General features: G+C 37.1%; 4 protein-coding genes across 4 annotated transcripts in view; 2 read left to right on the top strand and 2 right to left on the bottom strand.

The window, feature by feature from the left end:
* LOC114826934 (uncharacterized) lies at window positions 1-1,529 on the bottom strand. Its single transcript, XM_029107891.2, has 2 exons — window positions 1,254-1,529; window positions 1-835 (listed from the first exon to the last, which is right to left on the bottom strand). The coding sequence occupies exons 1-2, from the start codon at window positions 1,417-1,419 to the stop codon at window positions 210-212; spliced, it is 792 nt and encodes a 263-aa protein (XP_028963724.1). The 5' UTR covers window positions 1,420-1,529; the 3' UTR covers window positions 1-209.
* A 6,498-nt stretch (window positions 1,530-8,027) lies between these two features.
* Window positions 8,028-27,156, bottom strand: part of LOC103442447 (truncated transcription factor CAULIFLOWER A) — a gene marked incomplete at its 3' end in the record, with an annotated part of 45,035 nt that continues 25,906 nt past the window's right edge. The window contains 2 exon segments of the mRNA NM_001293840.1: window positions 8,028-8,078; window positions 14,686-14,712. Coding sequence (NP_001280769.1) covers window positions 14,701-14,712 — 12 coding nt within the window.
* Window positions 19,787-23,412, top strand: LOC103421531 (E3 ubiquitin-protein ligase At3g02290-like). Its single transcript, XM_008359574.4, has 5 exons — window positions 19,787-20,142; window positions 20,973-21,336; window positions 21,721-22,147; window positions 22,639-22,748; window positions 23,193-23,412. The coding sequence occupies exons 2-5, from the start codon at window positions 21,217-21,219 to the stop codon at window positions 23,217-23,219; spliced, it is 684 nt and encodes a 227-aa protein (XP_008357796.2). The 5' UTR covers window positions 19,787-20,142; window positions 20,973-21,216; the 3' UTR covers window positions 23,220-23,412.
* LOC139187501 (uncharacterized) lies at window positions 23,645-25,660 on the top strand. The gene is made up of 4 exons (XM_070804974.1): window positions 23,645-24,069; window positions 24,170-24,235; window positions 24,838-24,895; window positions 25,459-25,660. Exons 1-4 carry the CDS (start codon window positions 23,996-23,998, stop codon window positions 25,573-25,575), a joined length of 315 nt encoding a protein of 104 aa, XP_070661075.1. The 5' UTR covers window positions 23,645-23,995; the 3' UTR covers window positions 25,576-25,660.

Raw genomic sequence — 27,156 nt, 5'->3', positions numbered from 1 at the left:
TGGGAAAAGAAGATAAAACTTAAATATTCAATATTTCACATAGTTCTCTTAATATTTCACATAGTTCTCAAGGAGAAGGAAGAGACCATATACATAGAAGTTCAGGAAACCACAACTCAGAAGACCTAAATGGGCTTATTATACTTAAACGGGTTACGCCCAATAGGATAGGAACCCAACAGAAACCAGGATAGGTGGCAGGTTGGGAATCATGGTGCTGAACCTGCTGGTGGAGAATCTGGATGGGCTACTTCTCTATTATCACCTAGTTGCCCATTCTTTGAAGTTTTGGAGTTGGAGGACTTAGATGAAGTTTTTTCAGCAGCAAGGGATATTGGAAGTCCTGGGAGGCCTGGGAGGCCTGGGAGTCCTGGGAGACCTGGGAGTCCTGGGAGATTGATTGGGAGACCTAGGAGATCAGATTGATTGAGAGAGGGATCATGCATTTTGGGGTCCACCTGAGAGGAGGACGGGAATGCCATCTCTGAGAACTTCTGGGAATTTAATTTCTTGGAATTCTGAATGCTGGGTTTCTGGTTGCATAAGCTGGGTTGCTTGAGAGGCTTGAAGGTGAAGAAACCAGCAGAGAATATGTGAGTCCCTTGCTTTCTTGCCTTGAGGTGTAGGGAAGATGAGGTGGTTGATGAGGCCACAGCACAGTAGGGTTCACTGCTGCGGATTAGTTTCACGGAGCATCCTTCAATTTTCTTGACATCTTTGCTCACTGAGAAGGGCAGATGGACTTTGAATTGCCCATGGCTGTTTGTTTTCACTTGTGCGTTGAAACTTGGTTTTGTTGAAGTCCCATCTTTGCATTCCACACCAACAGAAGCCCCTGCACAAAAACCCCACAAAATTATTGATATTGTGGATAATGCATCCATAACATGTCAGGACGTTTTGTTGTCTGTTGGAAAGAAATCGTGATTGACAGCAAAATCCTACCGTCAAGGAGTTAGTTTAGGTGAGATTTTTTTTTTTGCTCTGTGTTATTTAATTTTTCGTAGTTGTATGGTTGACTCTTAGGAAATACCTGTATAAAGGTTTTCAGTCATTAGATTTTACATTTTCTCCATTTGTACACTTTTGTTTAGTTCTTTCCTTTAATTTTTCTTTGATTTATTCAAATTTAAAGATTAAAATATAAGCATGAGTGTGTATAGAAGAAGAAGGGTGTACGGAAATCATTGAATGGGCTACAATATAAAAATAAAATTGATGAAGAACTTGTTGAAAATTTAAGATGAATTTACCTGAGATGAAATGGCTGGTATTTGAGAAATCCTCTTGGAAACATGTGTCACAGTAGACAGTACCTACAACAACTGCAGAAGGCTGGATCTCCTCATAGCTAGCCTCTGAAGGAGCATGAAATGTAAGAGTAGTAACCAGAAAGATAACTGTTTGAAACCAAGACATTGTTTTACAACCTGTCTATTTCCCCTCTAAGAAGCTCTGGTATTGACTCTAAGAATGTGTTCATACAAGTTGCCTTTTATATCAATTGCCGAGGCCTAATACAAATATCGTCTGTAGGGTTATACAATTTTTTAGGGCTTATTATATTAATACCCCACAAATTGTTGACTAAACCCTATACACTTAATACATCCCACATTTGCTTTTTTCAATTAAAAATTATCTTAATACACCCCCACATACTTCCCTATAATACTCTCACACCCCACTTTCTCAATATACACCTTATATTTTCTACATACACCCCACATTTCTCAAATGTTATAACCCTCATTTTTTATTTTCAGGGGCTGAATCTAAACATTTGAATGTTTAGCTGGCCAAATGATTTCAAAAATATTTAGATTCATTTGAACGTTTTTCAATAATAATAAGAACGATTTCAAAGCTACCATGTTGTTTCCATTTTTTTGTGCATATTTGGTCAAACCAAGTCACCTGCAAGAAAGCATCTTAGTATTGTGCAAGAAAGCACCTTATGAATGTCATTGACTCACTCTGCAATCAGTTCGGAGGCCATGGCTTTTGAATTATGAGATTCATAAGTGCTAAGTCTTGAATTATGAGATTGAGTAGGACTTCGGGGGCCATAGCTTTTGCCCTCACTTTGCCACCAGTTCATGATCTACCAAAAGGACATGGCCATACCATAGTCACTGCAACCACTGCCTAGTCAAAAATCATCATTAAAAATGATTTGGGGTGAGAGGGATTTTGATAGTTGAAGAAGATAAATAATACGTTAAAAGTGATTTGGGGTGTATTTAGAATTTTTTTTTTTAACCTAAAAAGGTTTAAATTGTCATTGTATGGTGGGGTAAATAAGTAATTTAATATTAAATTTTAATGTGAGATGGATTCAACATTTTGTGGGGTACTAATATAAAAAAGACGCTAGTTGGCTATTATACAAGTACACAACAAAATTAACTCAACAAATTAATTGTGATTGACAGACAAATAAGGAATGACTATTTTGCAATATTATAACCCGGGGTCCATCAAGCTTCGTTTTTACACTAATGGAAAAACCAGTAAACTGCAAACCAGAAGAAGTGAACGTAGATAAGTTTCATTCCCTACCACCAAACCAGACAAGAAAAAAAAGGTATGGGATGGTGGGCAAGTAGATTGAGGTTGTTTCTTTGTTGCTGTAAAAGGGACTTGGATCCTCTCCTAAGCTCAAGAAGAGGATCCTCTTGACCAAAGGACTTGGGCCGTTAGATGAAAATCCAACGGCTACAAACAAGGAGTCCCTTTAAAGTTATAATAATTATAACCGTTAGATTTTCATCCAACGGCCTAAGTCCTTTGGTCAGAAGGATCCCCTACTTGGGCTCAGGAGAGGATCCAAGTCCCTGTAAAAGTCTCAATTGGGTCCTGGTTAGGTGAGAAACTTGAAAAAAAGATTTGAAATCTTGTTTTTTAATCAATTGCATTATGGCATTTGATGTACCAAGTCCGACACACTTGATGTAACACTCTACACACAAGATATGTAGAGTGGCTACAAATTTCATGAGTCTGAAGCTGTACACTATCAGCGACAAAAGGTTATTGCATGTATTTATTCATGTTTTCTCTTCACACAGAAACAAATGATGCATAGGAGCCTACTTTATTGGCTATGACATCCCTGTGAGATTCTGTCGTGTAACCGGGGATATCTATCACGTACGCACAAATGATGAGCTCCTACTATACTAACTAAAAACATATAAATAAAACTTATTAAGAAATATTAGAGTTTGAAACTTATGCAATTAACCTCCTTCTTTTGGTTAACTCGAGGAAAAAAAGGGATATATCTCTAAGAAATCTCATTCAATTAGATAGGGTAATTAAAAATAGGACACCAAAAGAATTTGATCGCTGAGCCGTATGAGGTCGGAAACTCTCATGTACGGTTTACCCCCTATTCTAACCGGGGAGAACAAGCCGTTCAACAAGGAGATTCCGAAATTGCGGAGGCTTGGTTTGATCAAGCCACCGAGTATTGAAAACAAGCAATAGTGCTTACTCCTGGTAATTATATTGAAGCACATAGTTGGTTGAAGATTACAAGGCGTTTCAAATAAGAATAGTTTATTATATAATTTATATATTTAGTTTTATAGATTTTTTATATTTGTTATAATTCATTTTCTAGTTAATTGTTTGTTGTCCTATCAAGGATCATTTCTCTAGGAAAAACCAATCAAAGAATTTCATATATACAACCGGGAATATCTAATTAATTATAACTCTTAAACTTGATAAAAGTTGTACATACAGAAAGATTTATTTGCGGTTGTCTCGCAAAACATAAATATGTGTGAAAACTAAAACTTACAATAAAAATGACTACTTACCATGATGTCAAAATATGGAATGAGAAATGTTAAGGAAACCCTCTTAAAATAAGACTTTTCATAGACTCTCTGTCGCCTTCCAGTTTACAGTCAATTTTGGTGTCAACATTATAAAACACTCTATTAAAGACATGAAGTGACAAATAAAGAATCTATAAAGAATCTCACTTTTAAGAGAATCTCCTTAGCATTTCTCAATAGGACTTGAGCAAGAAATAAATAAAGATCTTATCATGACATAATAATGTGACATTAATAAAGGGCTTTAATTATATGTGTGACATTAATAAGGGGCTTTATTTGTATGTGTGACATCCAAATCTCGTGGATGTCTTGTACTTGTGCCAGGACACTTAACTGAATCATTAGCATCATTATTAATTTATTTTTTTAATCCATCGATATTTTTACACTAAGGAAATAAGGAGTTCGGCTAAACCACATAATGGGTAGCCTAATTTGGTATCGAATTCATTATCCACGAGATTCAAATCTAAAACCTCTCACTTTCAAGTGAAGATGTGTATAACATCCAAATTAGGGTTTTGGTACAGTCATGTGTTGGTGTCGCACCTAGATTCCCTTTGCATCAAACTATCGTTTCCTATTAGAAATTTTTTTAGTACGTCGGAAATACGGTATGATATACTTCTTTGTTTTTTTCTACAAGTTTCCATCCAATTATATTATTAGAGTAGGTGTACCAAACAGTGACACACTAAAAAAAATTTATTTTCCTACCCGCAATGTCACAGCCCGTCCCCGAATTATTATTATCGGTAATGTAAAATGACGGTTTTATCCTTGGACGTTAAATGATGTGTGTGAGTTATTATTGGGTTAAATTGTTTTAGATTGATGACCCAATTAGAACTAAGACTTTTCTTTGTGTTGATTGGTGGCTTTTGGACCACACACACACCCATCTTTTTCTCTCTCATTCCCGTGCTCTCTCTCTCTCGCAGACTCTCACTCTCTCTCTCCCTTCTTCGAACGAACCAACCCAAAAACCCTCTCAAACCTTGTAGATCGAAGGTTTTAAGATCACCATTGTGTTCGTGAGGACCATACAAGTTCAAAGGTACCATTTTCAGGTAAGGAAACCCTCGAAACCCCGTGAAAATCCTATCTCTGATTTGAGATACTATTCATGTGGACGTAAAATCTTGTGTTTCAGGGAATTTTAAGGACACATGGAGCTTTATAAGGTCTTCATGAGGCTCGGAGTAGTTCGTTGGAAGAAATTGGACGTCAAGATAGCTAGTTTCGAAGTTGGCCAGTTTTCTCGAATTTCTCCGGCAAGAATTTGTGGGTTACAGGTCCTAAAACATGTATAATGTCGTTCCTCTCATCTCCAGCTTTCCAATGGTGCAAATTTCATAGAAAATGGTGAAGAAAAGAGTGAGAAAATAAGATTTTTCGAAATCCCCAGTTTCCGGCGATGGTGACGGTCGCTGGGGATTTAGGAAGAAGACGACGGAATTCCGTCAATTTTGACGAAATATTCTGACGCCGTCAATTAGAGTTAACAGTTACTGTTGGGTTTTAACTGAATATTCCATGGAATATTCCTAACGGCAGTTAGAGAATCCGTTAGGATTCCCTGCGCGTGTTACCGCGCACTCGTCGGCGCATGGCCGCGCGTGAGGGGTCAGAAAAATATTCTAAAAATTTAGGAATGATCCTGAGGTTGTGTAGGTCACTGTGGTATATTCAAATACCAAAATTGAGCATTGTATGAGAAGTTATTAGCTAGTTTTGCCTATGTGCTTTAAATAACGTTTTTATAGTTAATTCGCATATATGTGAGACTTATCCCGAGGACGAGCGTGTTCAAGGGCGACTCGGGGGCTACGACCCTTCGACATACCAGTGAGTGGGCTTTTGGTTTTCAGTATATATTTATATACTTGATATTTTCCCAGAAAAATAAGTTTAAATGAAAGTATGCCTTAAATGCCATGCATATGAATTTATATTTCGTATATGAATTGGTATATGATGCATTATATATAATTGCGGTGCTGTGGACGCTCAGGTAAGCTCAGGTGAGTTATGTTTGGTTATGTGAATTATCAATGATGCGATATGTGATTGAATAATGTTGAGCTCATAAAACTGCACCTAGGGTGATTGTGATTTAGCCAGAGATATGGCACATGCCTGTATATAATGTCACCTCCTGCACCCTATGCTCACATTGGATCCAATTTAGGTGCACAGTCCTGTCGTATAGACCATCTTAGTGGTTCCGACTCGTAGGTGACTAGCGATTTATCGCCCAGCTATTATGTGTGAGTAGTATTGAGCATGATTATATTACACCCATTATTGTCGTACAGACCTTTTCATTTGATTCCGACTCTTGTGCAGTTTAATGTCGTATAGGTCATTGTAGTGACTCCGGCTAGATTGACTTTTGAGCTATGAATTCAGCCGTACAAACTACCACCGAGATTCCGGCTAACATGTTATATTTATATGAAATTATTCTCACCTGAATTGCTTACTCTGTTATATCTTGGCATGGCGTACATATGATTATGATATTGCGAAGCATGATTTGAATTGATATATTTATGTATATGCTTATTTTCTGATTCTAAGAAGAATTATACATGTTTTACAGCGAGGGGTTTGAAATATTGATGAATGAAATGATTTTGTAAAACATTTGTTTTTGCCCACTCACGTTTCCTGTTTTGCGCCCCTCCAGGTTTTAGGTAAGCTTGCTATCGGTGGCCTTGAGGATTTCGGCGGTTCTGACATATCTAAATAATAGTAGGACATTCCTAGTACTGTATAACCAGTACTTGTCATACTGGACTGCACCTAGGCTTATTATGCTCTGATTAGGAGTATTTACTTTTGTAACTGACTCCTAACACTTCCTATTTTCTAGTACACTCTAGTAGTTTCGGTTTTTAAATATTCGTATATTTCTTATCTTAACTACTTCCGCACTATACACATGGCTACACCACCCTCACGTGACAGCCAACATGCCTTGATCTCGGTCGAGGTGTGTCACGCAATCTGATTGTTTTATTCTTAATTCAATTTCCTGCTTTGTGAGGAAACCTAAACATCTACGACAACCACAACCACAACCCTCTCGGTCCCCAGTGCAATCTTGTGAAGAAATGTTTTCCTTTTATAGTGAAAATGAGTGGCAATTTAGTCGTGTACGAGGTATCTATATTTGTGTTGGTATCTACTTACAGGTTGATCGATATACAATAATTCATAACAATTATTGAAACAAAGAAGGGATGGCTTTGTCCAATTCCCTGTCATTCGCAAAAGACATGTCATGTCTTCCGATCACGGGCGAGTTTAGGGCTGCCGCTTGAGGAGTGAGGTTTAAGGACTTTTTCATGTCTCACCAATTTCCAAATTGTCTGTCATTGGCATTTTCTAAATGTACATGAGTGAATTTAAGCATATTTTGAGATTGTAGGGATGTAGCCGACCTACCGAGAATAAGCAAAGAGAGCTATTATTAACATTTTCAAATAATTATCATGATCCCTCATGGATTACTTCGAGACTGACATGCATAAAACACTGTTTGCAAGTGCTGATTACAACTCTGAAAAATATTAGACACATAATTCATTAGGAGAATTTTGGGGTTTTGGGTACAATAAACCGTGACTTTCGGTGCGCCTAAGCATCAATGTAGTAGATGAAGGTATAAAATTTTGTTTCTTTATATCTCACTCATTCATCAATGCAACGAGATATTGTAAATTTTCACGAAATTTCTATTCGCTTAAAATGTAATAGTGTAAAGCAGCCTTTTCATCCGTACAAAAATACATGAGATGTTTTTTCATCGCATGGAGTTGTCAATTTCCAGAACAAGAAGACAATTGGACTGAAGAGGTATTAAGCTAGGACTAGCATTATCTTCTCTCCTCTTTCCATCCCCTTCTATCCTCTCCTCTTATATTCTCTATTTTATCTTTCTCTTTTTATAAAAAATTAATATAAGATGTTATCGTAGCTTAACTATGACCGTTCAAATAGGGAAGGAAACTGCAGGGAAAAAAAGAGGGAATAGAATCATACTCCATTAAGCTAAGCAAAAGTTGTCCTTTCATTTAATAAGGGACCAAGTTATAAGGACGGTATTCTCTCTCCTCCCTCTTTCTCTTCCCCTCCCTTCCCTCCTCTCATAGATTTTTTTCTTCTCTCTCTCTCTCTCTCTCTCTCTCTCTCTCTCTCTCTATTTTATTCTTCTCTCTTTGTAAAGATAAAATCTTGAGTGTTTAAACAGGAGGGGAGAGAAAAAAAAAAGTGGAGAGCTTGCAACCATCAACATCAACATATCCCTTGTTTACTGTTGGTTGGTTACGTAAAGAACCCTTGTCTGTTGTCGGTTGGTTACGTAAAGAATTATTATTTTCCTTCTTACAACCATCAACATTAAGCTTATATCAATTTGAATAAAGAGCTTTTCAGTGGAGCAAAGATTCAATCATATGTCATTTATCAATCTTGTGAGTATTAGCCTTCAACCATTCACGAAGACATGCACAAATAGCAACTATAGGCTCATCAAACATTGCAAAATCCTGCTCAAAAACAAATTTATTTTGCCAATACCAAATAAACCAACAAACAACGAAAAAACTAACCTTCACTCTAAACCTCCTAAATCAGTGGTGAGATTAAAATGAAAACAATCATGAAAATCAATTTGGTTAGACAGTTGATTATACATTCTCAACCTCAGCCAGACTTCTCTTGCCTTAGGACAATCTTAAAAAAAATGAGCTGTTGATTCAAAGCCACAAGTACATCTTTAACACTCAGGGTTATCAGTCGTAACCCTTTCAACCTCTGATCATTAGTTGGCTTATCAAGAATGAGCAGCCATAAGAAACTCTAAACTTTTGAAGGAATACGAAGATTCCAAATGAGATTAGATTGCAAATTAGGAAAACCACTAGAATTAATGGCCAACATATTACCATCACTTGTGTTCCACTCCAAATACACGTATCCTCCAAAGTATCAAAACCAACTAGAATGCTAAGAATTTGTTCAACAATCTCCTTTGGTCAAACAAGTAGTATATACCAATATCCCAACCATTATTGTAACAATAATTAGCTACGGTAGCTTTAAAGCATATCGTTGAAGAGCGGGCAGCTACCATGATGAAGCAAAATACCACATTTAGCCCATTTGTCAGTCCAAACTTTTACCGTATTACCATTTCCAAATTCGCCAAAGTAGCCGTTCATACAAAAGTTTAGTCCCTTCAAGAATACATTTCCAAGTGCAAGAAGAGCCAAAGCAGTTTTATCAGAGTAACTGACCCAATGGTCAATGTACTTGCCACTGAAAACTTTTGCCCAGAGACCATTATCCCCTCCATCAATCTCCAAGAGTTCTTAGCAAGAAGAGCTGTTCATAACTCTCATGTTTTTCAAGCCAAGCCCACCAAGAGACTTCGGAAGGCAAACTTAGCCCGACCCTTGTCTGCATACCTAAACTCTAAACCCTAAACCCTGTCTGCATACCATATACTGGGATAGTGGAGGTGGAAGACTGAACAAGACTGGCCCGACCAGCAAGAGATGACAAATCACCTTCCAAGCAGGAAGTCAAGCTTGAGCCATTTCTACCAGGCCTTTGTAGGTGTTTTTAGTAATGCCAGAATGAATGAGACCAGGGCTTTGTAGAAGTGGCAAATTTGATCCAGGAAGACCAGGGAGATCCCGAGAAAATCTTGTTTGCTGAGTACTCGATTAATATTCACAAGTGCTCCTGATCATAAAATGCAAGGAGCTGCTTCACATGATTATGCCAGGCAGCAACGTTTAATCCATCGACTAGGACCCAGTCAACAACAGTTGCTGCTGGTTGCTCCCACCATTCATCAAGCTGCAGAAACGTATTGTAGTTCAGACAATTAAAGAGGGGGAAAACAAGACAACAAAAGAATTAGTACTGCTAACGTAGAAAAATGGACTGTCTATACAACAACCATAGAACTAAAAAATGCAGGCTAACTCCGTGTATGGTGGTCACTCACCAATCCCCTAACATAGTTGCAATCTTCCAAGCACTTCTGAGCACTCAAAATTGCAGCCTTAAGTTCAGGCAACCATTTCTCCATGACAATTTTCTCTTGCTCAGCAGCCATATTTAAACAATAGCTCGTTGTCCTGCAGAGTAGTAGATACAAATTAAGTGCATGTTAATCTAAAACATAGTCAGAGATCCTAAAATGCTAATTAATAACCATCACATATTTGAATGGTTTAATATTTAGAATGAATTTAACGTAACACCAGAGCTATACATCCTTAGTTTTGACAACAGATTAGAACAAAGAGCAAACTGTAATGTATTTAGAATCTGGATGAAAAAAATTCAGAACATCTAGCGCAACAAACCATGTGAATCTCAAATGAAATAAGAAAGCAGTTTTTGGCACTTTCCCTCATCTCACAATGCTCAAAATGGAATTCAAGTCTATATTATTTGACTGAGGTCTGCTTACTGAAACCTTCAGGTTTTGGAGGATAACACAGTCTAGTTTCCTGTAAAATAAGGCCATGTGAAGTTTTACCTTTCATATTCTTGTTGAGCTCTATAGGCATGGTTCAACAATACATGACCACTTTCAACAAGATCCTGTCGTGTATGGACCAAATTGATTGCCTTTACCAAGTCCTCCAACACACTAGCTTCAGAACCACGAAGTTTCAAACAGAATTCCAGGGACTCTAGGATTGATGCTAGGGCAGCGTCTGAACCCTCCAAACCTGTTATCCAGTAAATGTAAGTTCGAACTGAAAGCACTCATTAAGCAGGCACACAAACAATGAAATAGAAAAAAATAACACATCAGAACATGCATATGGTAGCATTCATTAAGCTCAGGCTAAGCATCTTTAAGTTTAAGGAGCAAATTTAAACTGATTATCTTTATATTACTATTGATACAAGTAACAAGCTTAGGGAGCACGAGGTCACTTATGCACAATGTCCCACTGCCTACTAGGGCTTAAAATTATTCAAAACAAGATCCTTGCAGGCTGTCATGTAACAGCACCTCCATACTCACCAGCATGAAATCTAACTTTGCAGTGAGCTTTACCAATTTATTGAAAAACTGATGCATTTTGTTTTTATTCTTAAGTGCAATTGACAAACCATTACACACACAACTCAAAAAAGAAGGCAAAATGGATCTTCTGTTGCCAAGCCTGGGACAAGTGGGGAGGATGAATTTCTTCCAAAACCAAGCCTATAATGGAGGCAGTGCCTTCCAATCTTAGGCATTCCTATAGTGTCATAGCGGATGAATGAAGACTCACCACCAGGATACTGAAGGGCCGCAGATATGCGACATATGGATGGTATTGCTGATGGATCCCTAGCTCCTGCTTTTGCAGTTAATATAGCAGCATTTTTTTCTGCAGCAGCAACAGCTTCAGGTCCAGTAGACCCATTTGTACCCATGGACTCCAATAGTGCCTGATACAAAGTAATTAATGGTTTACATCGTTACATACACAGATTATAGAAGGTGAACAAGAAAAGACAGATTCGTATTTTCTAGCCAAAGAACAGTCAGAAAAACTTCAGGATAATCAAGATCTTACACAAATTATATAAGTCCTGAATTTTAAAATCGTAAAGAGATTATATACAAATTATGATTAGTCGCTAATTATGACAACCTGATAAGGGACATAAGAAACAGATTCATCAATTTTTACTTTCTAGCATTAAACCAATCAATCGCCAACTTAAAAGTAAAAGAGTGATACTTACAGGAATAACAATTCTTTAATAATGATAAAGCCACAAATTTACTCAACAAACCTGTGGAGTTGCTGGAAGCATGTAGAGGCTATTATCAGGACTTTGGTCAAAAGCAGAAACTTCTCTTTCAATAAGATCTTTTGCACCATTTGAAAGATCCATGACTATTGTGCATGCAGGAATAATAGTGCTTGATGCATACTCCCGTGCGGCTAATGGCTGCTGATTCCAGAAGGCAGCAGCATCCTACCAAGTAGAAGACAAAAATAACATTAGAAAATATTCCCGACAGAAGACAAAGAGATAGATAAGCATTATCCTAGCTGCCTCTATTGAAATATTCTACCATATGATACGAATAACAAATGAAAACTATGCAATTGGTGATATCATTTGCATAAGTTCCAGGGAAATTGAAGTCTCCTGGTGAGTTAACCCCAGACCTATAACCATAAATAGGGTCTTTGGGCATCTAAAGAGGAGACCGTGGATTTCATTTAATAAAAAAAGAGTCCATCTACTCATTGAACTGCTAGAAAAATTTGTCTTGAATTTTATATTATATATATGAACTTTTGCCTGGAACTTAAAGAAAAAGAGCCAACGCTCCATGGAATGACCAGACATGGCTTATACAATGCCAGTATATGAAGTGACTAGAAAATTTATAAGCACTGTTGAAGCTGAGATCCTTACCATGTTAACTTTTAGTAATGAGGTATATATGATTTCAAGTTCTGATCTGCGGTAATCAAATTCTTCAATCTTCTTCCACTTCTTTTTCAAAGAATCTTCAGCTTCTTTCCTTTCCGCACATAATTTATTTAAGCGTTGTATTTCAGACATCAGTGTATTCAAGCTAGCCCTCAAGCCAGCAACTTCTCTTTCCTTGGCCCAAACCTCCAGCTACACGAAGAAAATGGACGACTGTAAAAAACCATATGATAACACAGTGCAGGCTAAAAGTAACCTAGTATACAGTATACAACTATGAAAAGGATCAAAAGACTGAAACTAATCAAACCTGTCACCCATGGTGCTATTTCCACCCAACTATTGGTAGTTAATACTTTTAATATGCAAGGAAGATTTACCTCAAGTTGCCTAAGACTGCCCACATTTTGTGATGTTCCTGAAGAAATTACATCACTATTGCCATGCAAGCGTTTTATAAGTTTTTGACATAGGTCCCTAGCTTCTGCAGCTTTGTTCAGTGCATCTTCAGTAGCCAAAAATTGCTGAACATGTGCATTCTGTGAACAATATATTCCAAATAACAAGTTAAACTCTTGCAACAAAACAAAAGCAGAAAAGGTGGGGGTAAAATGGAACCGAGCAATTATTTCATGTAAACAGTATGGTCGTTTATGGAATTAGGGTTTAGACCAACTATTATACTTTGGGGATAAATCATTTAAAGAAAGAGTAGGAACAATGTATCCTTGTAGTGAAAATGAGAATGATATGATGGATGATACAAGTGAATAGATGAAAATATAATTAAATATTAATGAAAAGCTACTATCTAGTAAAGAATATAACCTGTCTTTCAAGAAGTTGAGTTCCTCTAGAAGGTGCATCCGCTCTTATCTTTCCATTACCATATAGTTGATAGTGTAATGGTGAACTCACATCAGGAGAAGAAACATCCATAACTCGGTTGTTCTCATACTTGTACCTGATTAAGGAATTTATGAAACAAAAGTCAAGCATATGAAGAATGAATGAGAATTCAGACGCCGAAATGATCGAATTTGAAAAAGGTATGCTATTATTTAAATCAAGCAGCTTCAAGTATTAAAGGTACGAGGGGATTGGGCAGGGATGGGGAGACCATATTATCAACAATCTTTGGCTCAGCTACTCTTCAAAGAAAAAACAAAGAAGGTATATTGTGGTTGAACAGCCTTGTCTGTAGAAGCTAAGGCAAAGAGAAAATTGAATAAACTCCAAATCTCCAACAGAACTAACAAGGAAGTATTTACCTCAAAGTTTCTGCATCAGCTCTAACATCAATTTTCTCTATCTCTCTGGAAATTAGAGATTTCAACCGTGATGTGTATGAAGTAATTGCCTCAAGCAATTGAGGAGGATTCTTCAACCCATTCACAATTGCAGCTCTAACCTCATCGGGTAATTCCCCATCAAAATTAAAGCCTAACTTGGCTGCTTCTAACTGAGGATTCAAATGAATACCACTTCCTTCATATGCAGGAAAAGAACATCGAATTTTTTCTATCATATGTGCTGCAAGAGATTCACAGGCATTTCGGATATTTCTTTCCTTAGTGGTTTCAATAAGAAGTACATCTTCTGCAGCTTTACTGCCCTTAAGAGTTGAATAAACAGCTTCCTTTTCACTATTTGAACCAAAACTGTTAACCAATTCAAGAGATGAATCAACACCAGACCTTTGAGCATCTCTTGCTTGATTAACATAATAACGAAGACGTTTATGATACTCTGCAAATATCTTTTCCGCTTCATCACACTGTTGATAATAAGCCTCCAACATTACTTGCTTATGCCTGCATTAAGATCAAGGATATATCAACATAGCCCGCAATCCACATTGAATAACTAGAAAATTGAAATACTATACTGTGAATATCATTTGCATTTACACGGCCTTCCAAAAAAAGGTGTTATCATTTTGTTGCGTGGATCAATGAACTAACACGATTTTTCAAATAATAAGATCATTCTCAAATAAACCTTGCAAAGAGTAATAGCATAGCATTTCCTCCCTAAATAATCTACGTAGCTCATATCAATCTTGTATATGATGATAATCACATATCACAATAGATTTTACAAAGCAAGTTTTCAACTGAACCAAATCATGTACACATGATAATGCCAATCTTTCAGAAAAGTGCAAACCTTTTTTTAGAGCGTTCATCAAGCATCCTCTTCCGTTCGGCCTCGGCCCTTGAAACCTCCAACATTCTGGCCTTCAAATCCTTCCTCTGCCTCTTCACAATGTTCCTCAACTTCTCCACCTCCTTTGCCGCCAAGTCCCTCTCTTGCAGCGCGGCCTCCCTAGTCTCCGCCGCACTCGTACCCTCCCCAAGCTTCTCCTTTCTCCTACCTCCTTTACTCCTGGTACCCTCCTCCTTCCTCGATTTTACCAATGCGCCACCATCCCCGCCACCGCCACCACCGTGAACCGTTATATTCCTCCGAATATTCTTCACCGTGTTCTCCGACTTCACGCGGGTAATCAAGAAATTCCAAATGGGTATCATGTTCCCACGGCAAATCTTCCTCATCGAGTCGATTGAGGGCAATTGCGATTTGCTAGAAGCAGCACTGTACGGACCCAAAGGCCGGTACCCCATTTCCTTCTGAAGCCATTGCAATATCGCCTCCGGCTGAGCCGCCGCAGAGCTCTGCGACGAGCCCTGCATTCTTCCGTATACAATCTAGACTCTCACGAATCCTCAGAGAACAAAAGCTTCAGAAACTAAATCGCCATCCGCGGCGAACATTCAATCCCCTAATTCGTGCACTGGCAAACTGAAATTGGAGCTAAATTACTTCAAACGCCTCACACTGACACTGCTACCAGCGCCGGGAGAGTGCGAAAGGTTGCGGATTGGGGGCAATGGAGGTGTCTGCGCTAGTTTGTGAGAATTAGGGTTTGGAATTTGGGGGAAAATGTTGGGGAGGGAGAAGTAGATCTGAGACGTCACCGGCGGAGAGCTTATGTGTTCAACGGTAATTTGATGATTTTTAAACAACTGAAACGAGCCGTGTAATTTTGTTTGATTCAAATTAAAATCTACGACAAGACGTACGGTATCAATCCAAGTTGTCAACCTTTTAAATTTAACTAATCAAATTTAATGCTTCCCTTGACATATGCTGATGTGTCAAGTTTTGAGTTTTGAATAAGTTTATACACACTTTTTTTTTGTGTATTTTAATTGTTAATTTTGATTTTCAGAATTATTAAAAAAAATATTTTTAATATTAGTTATTCAATGTTCGTACCACTTAGTGCTAGGTACTATTAAATTTAAATTCTTTGTTTTTAGTAATAATCAGCATCTTTATTATTTTTTTACGAGAGGGAAACTAAATTTAAAATCTAACAACAAAAGTAAATATTCTTAACTAAAAGTTTTTTACTACTAAAATGAAAACAAACAAAAATTTGAAAATCACAGTAATTTAGTGGCTAAAAATAAATATGAGTATGCACGAAGATAAAAAAAAAATATATATATATATATATATATATATATATATATGTATGTATGTATGTATAAGTCACTTCCCTTAAATCGTCTATTTTTCTTTTCATATAATTTGAGAAATTGAACATAAAACTTGAAGCGGAAATGTGAGGAATTCTCAACCAAAAGCTCCTTACTAAGAAACCGATTTTTTTGAATAAAAATTAGAGTTTGGCGTGCAATGTTTGTCAAGATAATGCGTCCTTTCTATTGTTTCTTTCTCAAACTGTAATATTTATTTGGTGCCCGGTGTTTGTTGCATATAATAGCAAGGCCGACACTTTGATGAACAACAAAAGAGTTTTTTTTAGTTAAAATAGTCTATGAGATCGGTAAAATTCTTCACTTTGATTTTTGAGATTTGAAATCGATAAAAGTAGTCATCGAGTTTGTCCACACCAATCATTGAGAGTTGTTTTGTCATTTTATTCTTACTCAATGAAGATTTTCACGAAAATGACCAAAATAATTTATGGTAAACAAACTCAAGGACTAATTCCATTGATTTAAAAAATCATAGACCAAAATGAGAAGTTATATCAATCTCAATGACCATTTTGGCCAAAAAGCCAAAACAAATTGCTAATCTCTTTATAGACCATCAATATGATCCTCGGCCACTAATTCATGCATCCTACCAAAAATGGAAAAGGGTAATGCAAGTGAAATCATTTGTTTAAAGAGTTAACTGCCGATTTGCCCCCTGAACTATCACCCAACTTTCGATTTGCCCCCTGAACTTTTTAATTGGAAAATTAAGGACTTAAACTAATTTTTTTGGCCAATTTGCCCCCTGCTGTTAATTTTTCATTCATTCCATCCAAATTTCTGTTAAATGGAAGCATATGCACAACATGTGTGGGTAGTTCGGTCACTTCATTCTTTAAAATAATTGAAAACCTTAGATTTATAAAATATAAACCTATGCAAATATGTGTGATTTTATAGCTTTTCTGTCTGAAGGTCTAGTGAAATGACGCTTTTGTCCACAAATGAGAGTTACGTGGTTTGCACATGATAAAAGTTAACGTTAATTTGGATGAAATTTATGAAAAACTAACGGTAGGGGGGAAATCGGCCAAAAAAATTAGTTTAAGTCCTTAATTTTCTAATTAAAAAGTTCAGGGGGCAAATCGAAAGTTGGGTGATAGTTCAGGGGGCAAATCGGCAGTTTACTCTTTGTTTAAATCATATTTTGTAAATAATATGACGTGGTTGTCGATGATTAGATTATTATTTAAGTGTTGATTTACATGTTTTTTTTTATTGGCGACACGTCACCTGATTTGCGAATGTGGTCTAAAATGTCTTCTGATTTCATATGTATCATTACTATGGAAGAAAAAATCGATAATATCGGCGATATTTCGCCGATATTATCGGTTTTTTGCTTTACCGATATTTTAATAGGTATCCGAGGAATTTTCGTCAAAATATCGCGATATTATCGATAATATCGCGATATTTTAGATAATATCGCGATATTTTTGGTTTCTCGACAGTCAGTCACAACCTCGCCGGAGAATCGGAATAACTCCGAGCAAGAACGAAACCTGCAACCAAACGGAACAAAATCATCACTATCTTTCAACAAAAATCACCACTTTATACCAAAATCAGTGACAAAATTACACTAATCCGAGAAGCAAGGGCTTGAATTCGAGCAAGATCTGGAAGAAAACAGTAGAAGCTGAGAGATCGAGTACCTCACCGGCAGTTACAGTGCTAAAGATCATCATCTTTGGAAGGTCGCGGATCGGACGGAGCTCAGAGATCAATGAGCAAGCATTTCACAGATCGTATTCGATCAGCGGCTAAAAGAGAGGAGAGAGAGAGAGAGCAGAGGGAGACGCGGACGAGGAGGATCGCGCCGATGGGGACGACGGATGAGAGGTAGAGGTCGCGGCCCGCGGGACATGGTGACGGGCTTGACGAGGAGGAAGGCGAGGGAGGAGCAGAGGGAAAGGAAGTAGAGGGCGCCGATGAGGATGACCGATTTGAGGTAGAGCCACGGGGTGCGAAAATGGGTATGTATGTTGCTTGGCTCTTAGTTGAAAAGGGGTGCGAAACTGAGAAACAATGGATAGATTGAAAGGGATGGTCTGCTACGGAGAGATAGAGAGCCTTTTGAGGCTCTGGGCTCGAGGCAAGGGCAAAATATGTAGCAGCTGCTAGGGTTTTTCAATTCAAACAGGAAGCTGCTGCATCAGCATATATTGTAGTTGTTGCTGCACTTTGACACAAGTGTGGACTTGGACGTGTTGGGCCGTGTTTCTCTTCAATAGCACCAGGTCTTCAGTTCGAATCCAGGTGATCTTTGTCCTTTTTCTTCTTTTCTTTTTGTTTTATTATTTGTTTATTTTAATTTCTTTGTTTTGTTTTCTATTTTCCTTTTCTTCTAGTTTATTTATTTTAGGCTTTTGTTTTATCTTTTACAGTTTTTATTTTTGTTCTTCTTCTTTTATTTTTGTTTTATTATTTGTTTATTTTAATTTCTTTGTTTTCTTTTCTATTTTCCTTTTCTTCTAGTTTATTTATTTTAGGCTTTTGTTTTATCTTTTACAGTTTTTATTTTTGTTCTTCAATCTTTGTTTATTTTTACACACCTTGAGGACAAGGTGTGCAATAAGTTTGGGGGTGGGAAAGTAAAATTTTAGGATTTTAATTTTTTAGGCTTTTGTGTAAAATATTGTACTAATTCATTATATATAAATGATTATGGTGTGTTTAGACTTCTTTCATTAATTACTACATATTTTCTACACTCATAATGTTTGTTAGCTCGCTATATAATCAACTTGATAATATTAAATCCATCATGCAATGCATTTCCTTCCAATTTTTGTGTGATAAACTAATAGATAATTGACTAAATAAACATCCTGCAAAGTTTCAATAAAAATTTTCAAGTTTTTCTTACAATTTCCGTGGTTTCCATATAATTTTTATCGATATCGATATTTTACCGATATTTCCATCGATATTTCCGTGTTTTCGGACTACCGATATTTCTGATATTACCGATATTTTCTTCCTTGATCATTACACATGAAAAATTAGAAAGAATGAGTGTGAGAGGACAAAGAATGATTCTAACTCTTTGACTTCTCATATAAGAAATGAAAAACAAAGGTAGGTCTTACCTTAATTTCTGAAATCAAACACAATGGTATCTAGAATTTGCATCACCGATTCACTTAATGAGATAAAATTAGTGGTTATAGTTGATAAGAAAACAGATCATTAACAATAAAAAAAAACATACCATGGGTAAATACAAAGAAAAATTAAAGAACAGAATAATTACAACTCCTAGCCAATTCAAGTAAACATGTCATGACAATTTATACTTCACCAATAGAAAAGATAAATAAATAGACACCAATTTTTTAAGGTTCTACCAATATAAATACGCTTAAATATCAAAATGGTCTCTGTATTTTACTTTATCGTCTAATTTAGTCACTGTATTTTTAATATGGCCAAACTGGTCCCTATGTTTACATCCGTTAGTCAATTAAAGACAATATGTTAAAAGACAGTTAATATTAACATGTCCTAAACTATGTAGTACTCAAGTGAATTAAACAAAATGTCAATTTCTAAAGATAGACATCATATTTATTTAGTGGGTGATTATGTTTTTTGTCATCTCGCGTGCCTGACACATGTCAATTTTAACGTTCCTCTAACGGATTGTCTTGAATTGGCTAACAGATGTAAATATATAGACCAATTTGACAAAATTGAAAACACAAAGACTAAATTGGTCTATAGAGCAAAACACAGATACTAAATTGGCCTATAGAGTAAAACACAGAGACCATTTTGACATTTAAAGCATAAAAATATAAAAAACACAAAACTTTTTTTTTTTTTTTGGGGGAGAATTATTTATTTTATATTTGGATTGGGATTGGGATCATTAAAGTAAAGTTAATTTCCATTGTTAATGCAAAATAACATATGAAGGAAATATAGATTCTTCCTTCCACCCACCCACCGTCAGGAGACAAAAGATTAAAGGAGCGCATTCATGGCTTCTATCTCCCAAAATCCAAAATACAACGAAAGTCCAACACATATTTTACAAATTCGAAGACCCAAATTACTCAACCCACCCACCCAAATTTAGCATCCGATTTTTTAATCATCTATTTATCAAAACACCCAGTTCCTGATTCTGCTGAATTTCCGATTCCTTGGTGACACTTGTCTCTGTCCATCCACCAATATCAATCTCCATCTCTCTCCTTCCACTTCCTTCCCACCTCTCTCAGGTACTATTCAATTTAAAAATCTATGTATCTGTAATTTTTTCTGATACTTATATGCTTTCTGCAGTGTTTTGAATATTCATGTATCAGGAATGAATTGATATCTGCAGAAGGGATTGATTTTTTTATTTGTTTGCTTTTTCTGATAGTGGGTTTTATTCCATGAACATTCTGATTGCTGCAAATTTGATTTTTGCAGTTGGGTTTTGTTTTTTGAACCTTTTGGATGTTCCAAGATTTGATTTTTGCCAAAGGGTCTGTCTAATTACATTGGTTTATGTGTTTTTCTGGGTTCTTTTAATTCAATCATCTTTGAAAAATTGGAATAACTGCTTGTTTTCCTTTCACAATTTACTTTTTAAAGTTTTTGGATAGACTGACTTTACCTTCACATTTCTTTGAATTTTTGTGTTGGTTGGTATATGCCTTTCTTTGTCACCAGACTAGAGGGAGGGTGAGGAACCAAAAGATGGTTGCTTTCTGAATAGATGTGGGGAATTTATGTCTTAAAATACCTCTTTGGTGGAACATTATAATCATAATGACCTTCTCAATTTTCTATGTTTACTTATTATTGAAGTCATGGTATTATGTAGCTGCAATTGGTTAGGTGCTTACGATCTTTCGCAGGAAACATGACAATGACATGATTGGTTTATTTCAAATGTATGAACTCTCTGTACCATTAAACTGATCAACATGAATTGCATTTTTTTGGGTCTTTTGCAGCTGGTGAATTTGTTTGAGGATAGCACTCTTGAGTCTTAGATCTTTCCTTGTCGATGTTGTTGTTTTGTTTGAAACTTGAATATTTACTGTCTTCTATTTTGCAGGTGAAGAATATAACCTTAGGTTATACCAAAACCACTGAGGCATTCAACATTGTTAAATAAAAGAGGGAGGGTACTAGTCCGCAGAGGCAGTGGAACTTCTGCGAGCTTTGTGTCCTCTCTCATACTTGTCAAAGTACAGTTATTGCTCCTAGCACTCTTTTGGTTATTACACGAGTGGAGCTTGGTTGGTTTCGGTCGATGAGAGTGTGGAATTGTTGCCGAGATTTATTTTGAAGCTGGCACAATGGGTTCTGTTTGTTGTTGTTTGAATGCTGAGGATTTTGAAGATTATGTGAATCCAAACAGTTCTGCATATAGGGAATGTGTCTGTCTTCGTTGTTTTCTTCAGAACTTTCTAAATGTGGTATGCTTTCTGCCTTCGTCATCCTCATTACTGAACTAATTCTTCTTTTTTCTTGTCCTTTTTATTTTCTGAGTTCCACATATTTAGAATGCATAAAAGTTTCATCATAGTTCTTTTGTTTATTTGTAGTTATGCTCAGTGCTGCTTTTGTGCCCTCACTTATCTTCTATTGCATTGGCAACCCTGTGGATATTTTGCTGGAACAAATTAAAAGCCGTTTTTTCTAGTTTACTTTTGATTGCTCAAGTAGGCAGGTGCTCACTGTTTAGAAGTTTTGAAGAGTATAAAAACTGAAACTGATGCTTCTTAAGATATTAATATTGATGATAAAAACTTAAATCTTCAAGATGGAAGTATAACGTGCTATCTTCTCTTATTTTGCAGTATACATCACTATTCAGAAGAGGGGAAGTGCATTCAATCCCCTCATCCATTCAGGGGGCTGCATCAATGAATTCCTCGGGATCACTTGACAACTCCTTATCTGACATGTATCGTTCGCCTCCAAGGCCCTTGCCTTATGATGCTGACCCTAGATACATCCGGTTACAGCGGGATGGGTTGATTTCTAGGCGGGAGAAGGGCTCAAGCCACTCTCATGAGGAGGCTGAACCTCTAAGAAGTGATACTGATGCAGATTCTGAAAGTTTGAGTACAGGAGAAAAATGGAATGGCTCTGCTTGTGAAGATGGGTCAATAGAACATCGTTCCAAGTCCTCAATGAAGTTATCATCAGCCAAAACCACAACTGGAGTTGGGAACTTCTATACATCATCAGAGGATGAGGATGTTTGCCCAACATGTCTTGAAGGTAATTTTTATTTGGGTTTCTTTGACTGGTGGTGTTTCTCCTTCTTCCTCAATCTCTAGTACCAAAGTTTCTTCGTATATACTTTTTTGTGCGTCTGATGGTCGTTTCCACTTTAAAATACTCGACATGAATGATGACCCTGTCCTGTTTAGAATCTGGTAATTGCAAATGTTTGTTTACCGAATTGAATAAACTCAAATACATATGCAAAGGGTGCATTTTCATGGTGCATTTGCTTTGCTTCCCTAGAAATTCCGCTCCTTCATTAAGTTGGGTCCGAAGCTAGGAGGGAAGGGTCTGGGTAGTGATATTCACCTCCATTCATGTCAAATTCTAGCTTTGCTAGGATAGAGTGTTAAACGCACTTAAGTGGATTTGCAATATTTGTTGCAATTTTGATTGGTTTACGGTTCTGGAAAGTGTACCCTTATGGTACATATAACTTCTGATATATAAATTCTCATTTTTTTTTCCGTTGTCGTTGTATGCAGAATACACGCCAGAAAACCCCAAAATAATGACAAAATGCTCTCATCATTTTCACCTTGGTTGTATATATGAATGGATGGAGAGAAGTGAAAGCTGCCCTGTTTGTGGCAAGGTAACATTTTCCTTCATAATGATGATAATCTGTAGGTCGTAACGGCTTTTAGTTTTCAACTACAGTCAAGTATTTGTGTTACTTTGTTACGTTATAGGCAAATTCCACCATTGCCGATGTATTGCTATGCATCTTTCGTATTTTATGACTAGTGGAAAGATAACTGTTCTAGTCTACTGCAGTCACGTGAAGGTTAGACGTTTTAACGATTTATTTTTGTTCCTGAAGTACTCGAATATCTTTTTCCCTCACGAACACGCACAGACTCGAGCTGCTTGATCAAGCAATTTGGTTTTGTACTGTCGATTATAAAAAATAAGAAAGTCCATCCTAAAGTTATTTCTCTAGGCTTTTTATCTGATATGACAAATTGTAATAAAGCATATTGCTTTTCTCCTGCAACCTCTATTGTTTTACTCTGGATTTATATGTTTGGCTTTCTAGGTGATGGCATTCGATGAAACGACTTGATCGCGATCGAAAAGGTTTGCGTCGTTGATGAATCCAACAACTTCGGAAGAGAGAACACTACAGAAGTGATTTCATTGTCAATACCACATGTCAAAAAGTGTCCTTTGATAGTACATATAAACTTGATTTCTGATTACTTGTAATTAAATTTTCATTCTATATAAGTTTTCAGCGAAAAGAAATTTATTTGGTACTTCTTGCATTGGCACAAAACCGAGCGTTGTGGCGTTCTAGGATTATATAGGCTCCACTTAGTGGGATAAGGCTCAGTAGTTGTGTTCTTGAATTGCTGTGGTCATTGAGTAGTAATTGTCTTCTGTGGAGTAGAAAGTTGGTTAAACTATGAATAATTTTTTCACTTCTTTCTCCCTTAATGGTGTCTCTTAAATCTCACATCAGATTAGAAAGACTGAACAAAGCTTGTTAAACCCCACCCCCATTTTTCATCCTATTTCTATTTTTCCCCTAGAACATATTTGTTATCTATCAATTTAGTCCCTTATTCTCTTTTAATCCTAACCCTTGATCTAGAAAGGCTATTGATCTTAAACTGCCATGTGGCAGCTCTCAGATCCCTCTTTCCTTTCATCTCTGCCCGAAACTCATCTCAGAATCTCAATGCTCTCTTTCTTTCGGTTTCTTCTCTCTCTCTCTCTCACACTCTCTAAGCTCCGAGAGCTTCTCTCTAGCTTTCACCTCACTTCCCTCACAAATCAAACCCAAAAAACCATATATTTGGGATCCTTGAGACTTAACGAACTCAACGATACCCTTGCATGCGCCATCTTAGCACCGTGGGTTTTTCTGCCATTGAAGCCGAGAGCTTCAAAGCTCTAAAACTCGAACCCAGGTAAAGATTGTGTTCCTTCAAATTTCTGGGTTATGCATGCTGGTTTTATGACAAAACTCAAGGGTTTTGATCTCAGTTTTTCACTGTGCTAACAATCTAGCTCCGACGACGAACTCCGACGAGTTCGAGGTCCATCTCTTCCCAAAACCTGCTGCAGTGCGTCCAGGTGAGTTCTTAGGTATATTTGTGAAGTTTTAGAACCCCTTATTCAAGCCCTAACTCTTACCATCCCTTGTGCATGCATGTCCGGTTCCGACGACGAACTCCGGCGAGTTCGTGAGTGTGTGTTTGTGCAGTGTGTACGTTGTGCAAGTGTGTGTGCGTGAACCGTGTGTGTGTGTGTGTAAGTATGCTTGCTGTGCGTGTGTGTGCTTATATATATATATGCATGCTGTGCATGCGTGTGTTTTATATGTATGTATCTATATATATATATATATATATATATATATATATATATATATATATGTATATATATATATATGCATGTTGCCTCTGTGTGTGTATTTATATATATATATATATATATATATATATATATATATATATATATATATGTGTGTGTGTGTGCATGCGTGGGAGTGTGTGTGTTTATATATATATATTTATGTGTAAATGTTTGGTGTGTGTGCCGTGTGTGTATAAGTATGGGTTGGGCTCAAGCCCAAACCACCTCTTGATCCTAACCTATCCAAATCCAAGGCCCATTTCCATTTCCTAGAATTATATTGTTGGGTAGTTTGATTAACTGTACGTTCTTGTACTTAGGGACACTTATCGCAACGTTTCTGTCTTCACTAGTGGCGCAGCTTTTGATGGAGTATCTGTGAGTGGACCACCTTCGAAAAGTTGCATGTTTTATTGGTAGAACTGCATAATTTAATAGCATGCCTTGCAGAATTATTTGAATTGAGGATCGATGAATTTATGCTACGAAGTTGTATTTTAGAGATGAATTATGTTTTGTGCGTACCTAGTGAACACTATGCCGCCTGGGGCGAGGATCTGGTGTTGGCATTGAGGCCGGGAGAAATAATCCCTAGCGAAAGGCTGAGGGACACGGAGACAGGCATTGGGCCGGGAGGGAGATATCTCTGGCTACGGGCACAGAGACTAAGGTGCAGGCATTGGGCCGGGAGTATTATTATTCAGTGCACTCACTAGCAGCACAACTTGTATTATGCTTTTTGATATGATTTTTTGAGATTGATTTGCAGAAAGATATATGAATTGTTTTATGGCATGCTAAAGGTTTCTGAAAAGCTTATCACTTATTATTCTAGTAGTTTTCATTATTAAACTGTGGGGGTTAGTATGTTCATAACTGTTTTCATACTTTGTATGTATATAAACTTGGTCCACTCACCTTTGTTTTGCGCCCCCATTCAGGTCTTAGAAACGAGGCATAGAATCCCGGCATTAAGGTACTTCCGCAGCGGCATCTTCGAGTCCTCTCGGGGTAGGACCTACTCCTTGTTCATTCAATCTTATCTTAATTCTTGTTAGTGACTAGGTTTAGTTGTATGCTCTGAACACGTTCCTAAATTGTTAATTCATTGTTTTTAAATTCATAACTCGTATTTATTTCTTATTCCTAGCTTTTGTATCAATTAATGGCTTTCGTCACCCTCGGGTGTCGGCCAGCACGTGTCTACCCTGATATTCGGGGAAATATCGGGGTCGGGGCGTGTCAAAGCTGGCCGAATTGTTTATTGGGAATTGTTATCAGCGCGCTAAAATACTGAATGCAAGGGAATGTATTTTTATCGGGTAGAACTAAAAGCAGGATAGGTAAGGATAAATATATGCAGATGAATGTCGAGCGCTCATTTGTCGGATATTTGATATTTTATTAGACTGTAAATCAAGATTGCACATTCAAATATGATTTCGCTCGATTAACGATTGTCATTAACAATACTGTAACATACAAAATTTTTGAACAAAAGGAAATTGCTCAGCATTTAAAACATGTTTCCAAGGCTGCATATTCTTGTTAGAGCCACATAGAGAGACTGCTTTGAGATGGGAAGTTGCATCATTTTGTGGCTGATTCAAAGGCAGAAAGACCTCAGTTGGCTGAGCACCACTAAGGTATCGTTTGGTATGCAGACGGGACGAGACGGAACGGAATGGGACGGGACGGGACAGCTACCGTCCAAAAAATAATAATAATATGTGGATCCGGATCAATGTATTAGCCAATCAAACATAAATAAAACGAAATAATTATCAAACGGGTCACAATTTTTACGAAATGTGAAGTTTTCATCATCCACTGCAAAATATGGGACTCCTTTTTACTCCTGAGTACTTCTTGAGCTCTTCCATGACCTTCTCAGTTCCATAAAAAAGAATCATAAATAAGAAAACCACAATGCGCTGTTTTGTTTTTGCTCGTGTTTAATTCTTGGTTGTTCCCGGATGTATCACCTTCGTCGTATGTCTTATTACATGATGGTTACGTGATGAGAGCTACATAGAGATGGAAATATATCTCTAGTTGTATGCTAGAATCTTTCGAAGAACATTCCTCATTGAGCCGATTGTTAGGGCCCCTTCTACATCAACCTTTTCAACACGTTGCAGAAGAAAATAAACGATTCAGATCACTGAAATACAATGTAAGCCCTTCGAAGGTGTCCCTCGAATAAACTAAGGATTCCTCCTCCCTCTTTATATGGATTTATACGTTGATATTCTTGGTGCATGACAATAAACCAAGGATCCCTCCTCCCTCTTTATATGGATTTGTACGTTGAGATTCTTGGTGCATGACGTCTTACATCTGACATACGTTCCTCGAACACTTCGGACACATCTTCGCGGAGCTTTTTCGTCGTAATACTCTTTCCTGTGGGTGCCTATTTCAGGGCCATCGGGGTCGAGTTAATACGGACGCTATCGGAGCTCGAACTCGTATCGATCGTTACCTACCACCAGAGCTTAGTCGAGATTTCTTTTCGCCACAAAGCACCACGGACACACAGTGTGTGCAACTATATCAATTTCAACAGGTTTTTTCCTTCTAGCCATATCGATTGAAATGTGCATCTGCAAAAGATGGATCAAACAAATGGAGCTAAA

The sequence above is a fragment of the Malus domestica genome, chromosome 09 (genome assembly GCF_042453785.1).
Source record: "Malus domestica chromosome 09, GDT2T_hap1".
NCBI classification, from domain to species: Eukaryota; Viridiplantae; Streptophyta; class Magnoliopsida; order Rosales; family Rosaceae; genus Malus; species Malus domestica.
The sequence above is the reverse complement of the archived record's forward strand: the minus strand, read 5'-3'. Positions and strand labels throughout refer to the sequence as shown.

Excerpts from the sequence above, each read along its gene's own strand:
- LOC114826934 (XM_029107891.2), bottom strand. The coding sequence starts at position 1,419 with ATGTCTTGGTTTCAAACAGTTATCTTTCTGGTTACTACTCTTACATTT. Across the intron at positions 836-1,253 it reads TACCAGCCATTTCATCTCAG|GGGCTTCTGTTGGTGTGGAA; the intron begins GTAAATTCATCT and ends GTTTTTGTGCAG.
- LOC103421531 (XM_008359574.4), top strand. The coding sequence starts at position 21,217 with ATGGGTTCTGTTTGTTGTTGTTTGAATGCTGAGGATTTTGAAGATTAT. Across the intron at positions 22,148-22,638 it reads TTGCCCAACATGTCTTGAAG|AATACACGCCAGAAAACCCC; the intron begins GTAATTTTTATT and ends CGTTGTATGCAG. Across the intron at positions 22,749-23,192 it reads GCTGCCCTGTTTGTGGCAAG|GTGATGGCATTCGATGAAAC; the intron begins GTAACATTTTCC and ends TTGGCTTTCTAG.
- LOC139187501 (XM_070804974.1), top strand. The coding sequence starts at position 23,996 with ATGCGCCATCTTAGCACCGTGGGTTTTTCTGCCATTGAAGCCGAGAGC. Across the intron at positions 24,236-24,837 it reads ACCTGCTGCAGTGCGTCCAG|GGACACTTATCGCAACGTTT; the intron begins GTGAGTTCTTAG and ends TCTTGTACTTAG. Across the intron at positions 24,896-25,458 it reads CAGCTTTTGATGGAGTATCT|GTCTTAGAAACGAGGCATAG; the intron begins GTGAGTGGACCA and ends GCCCCCATTCAG.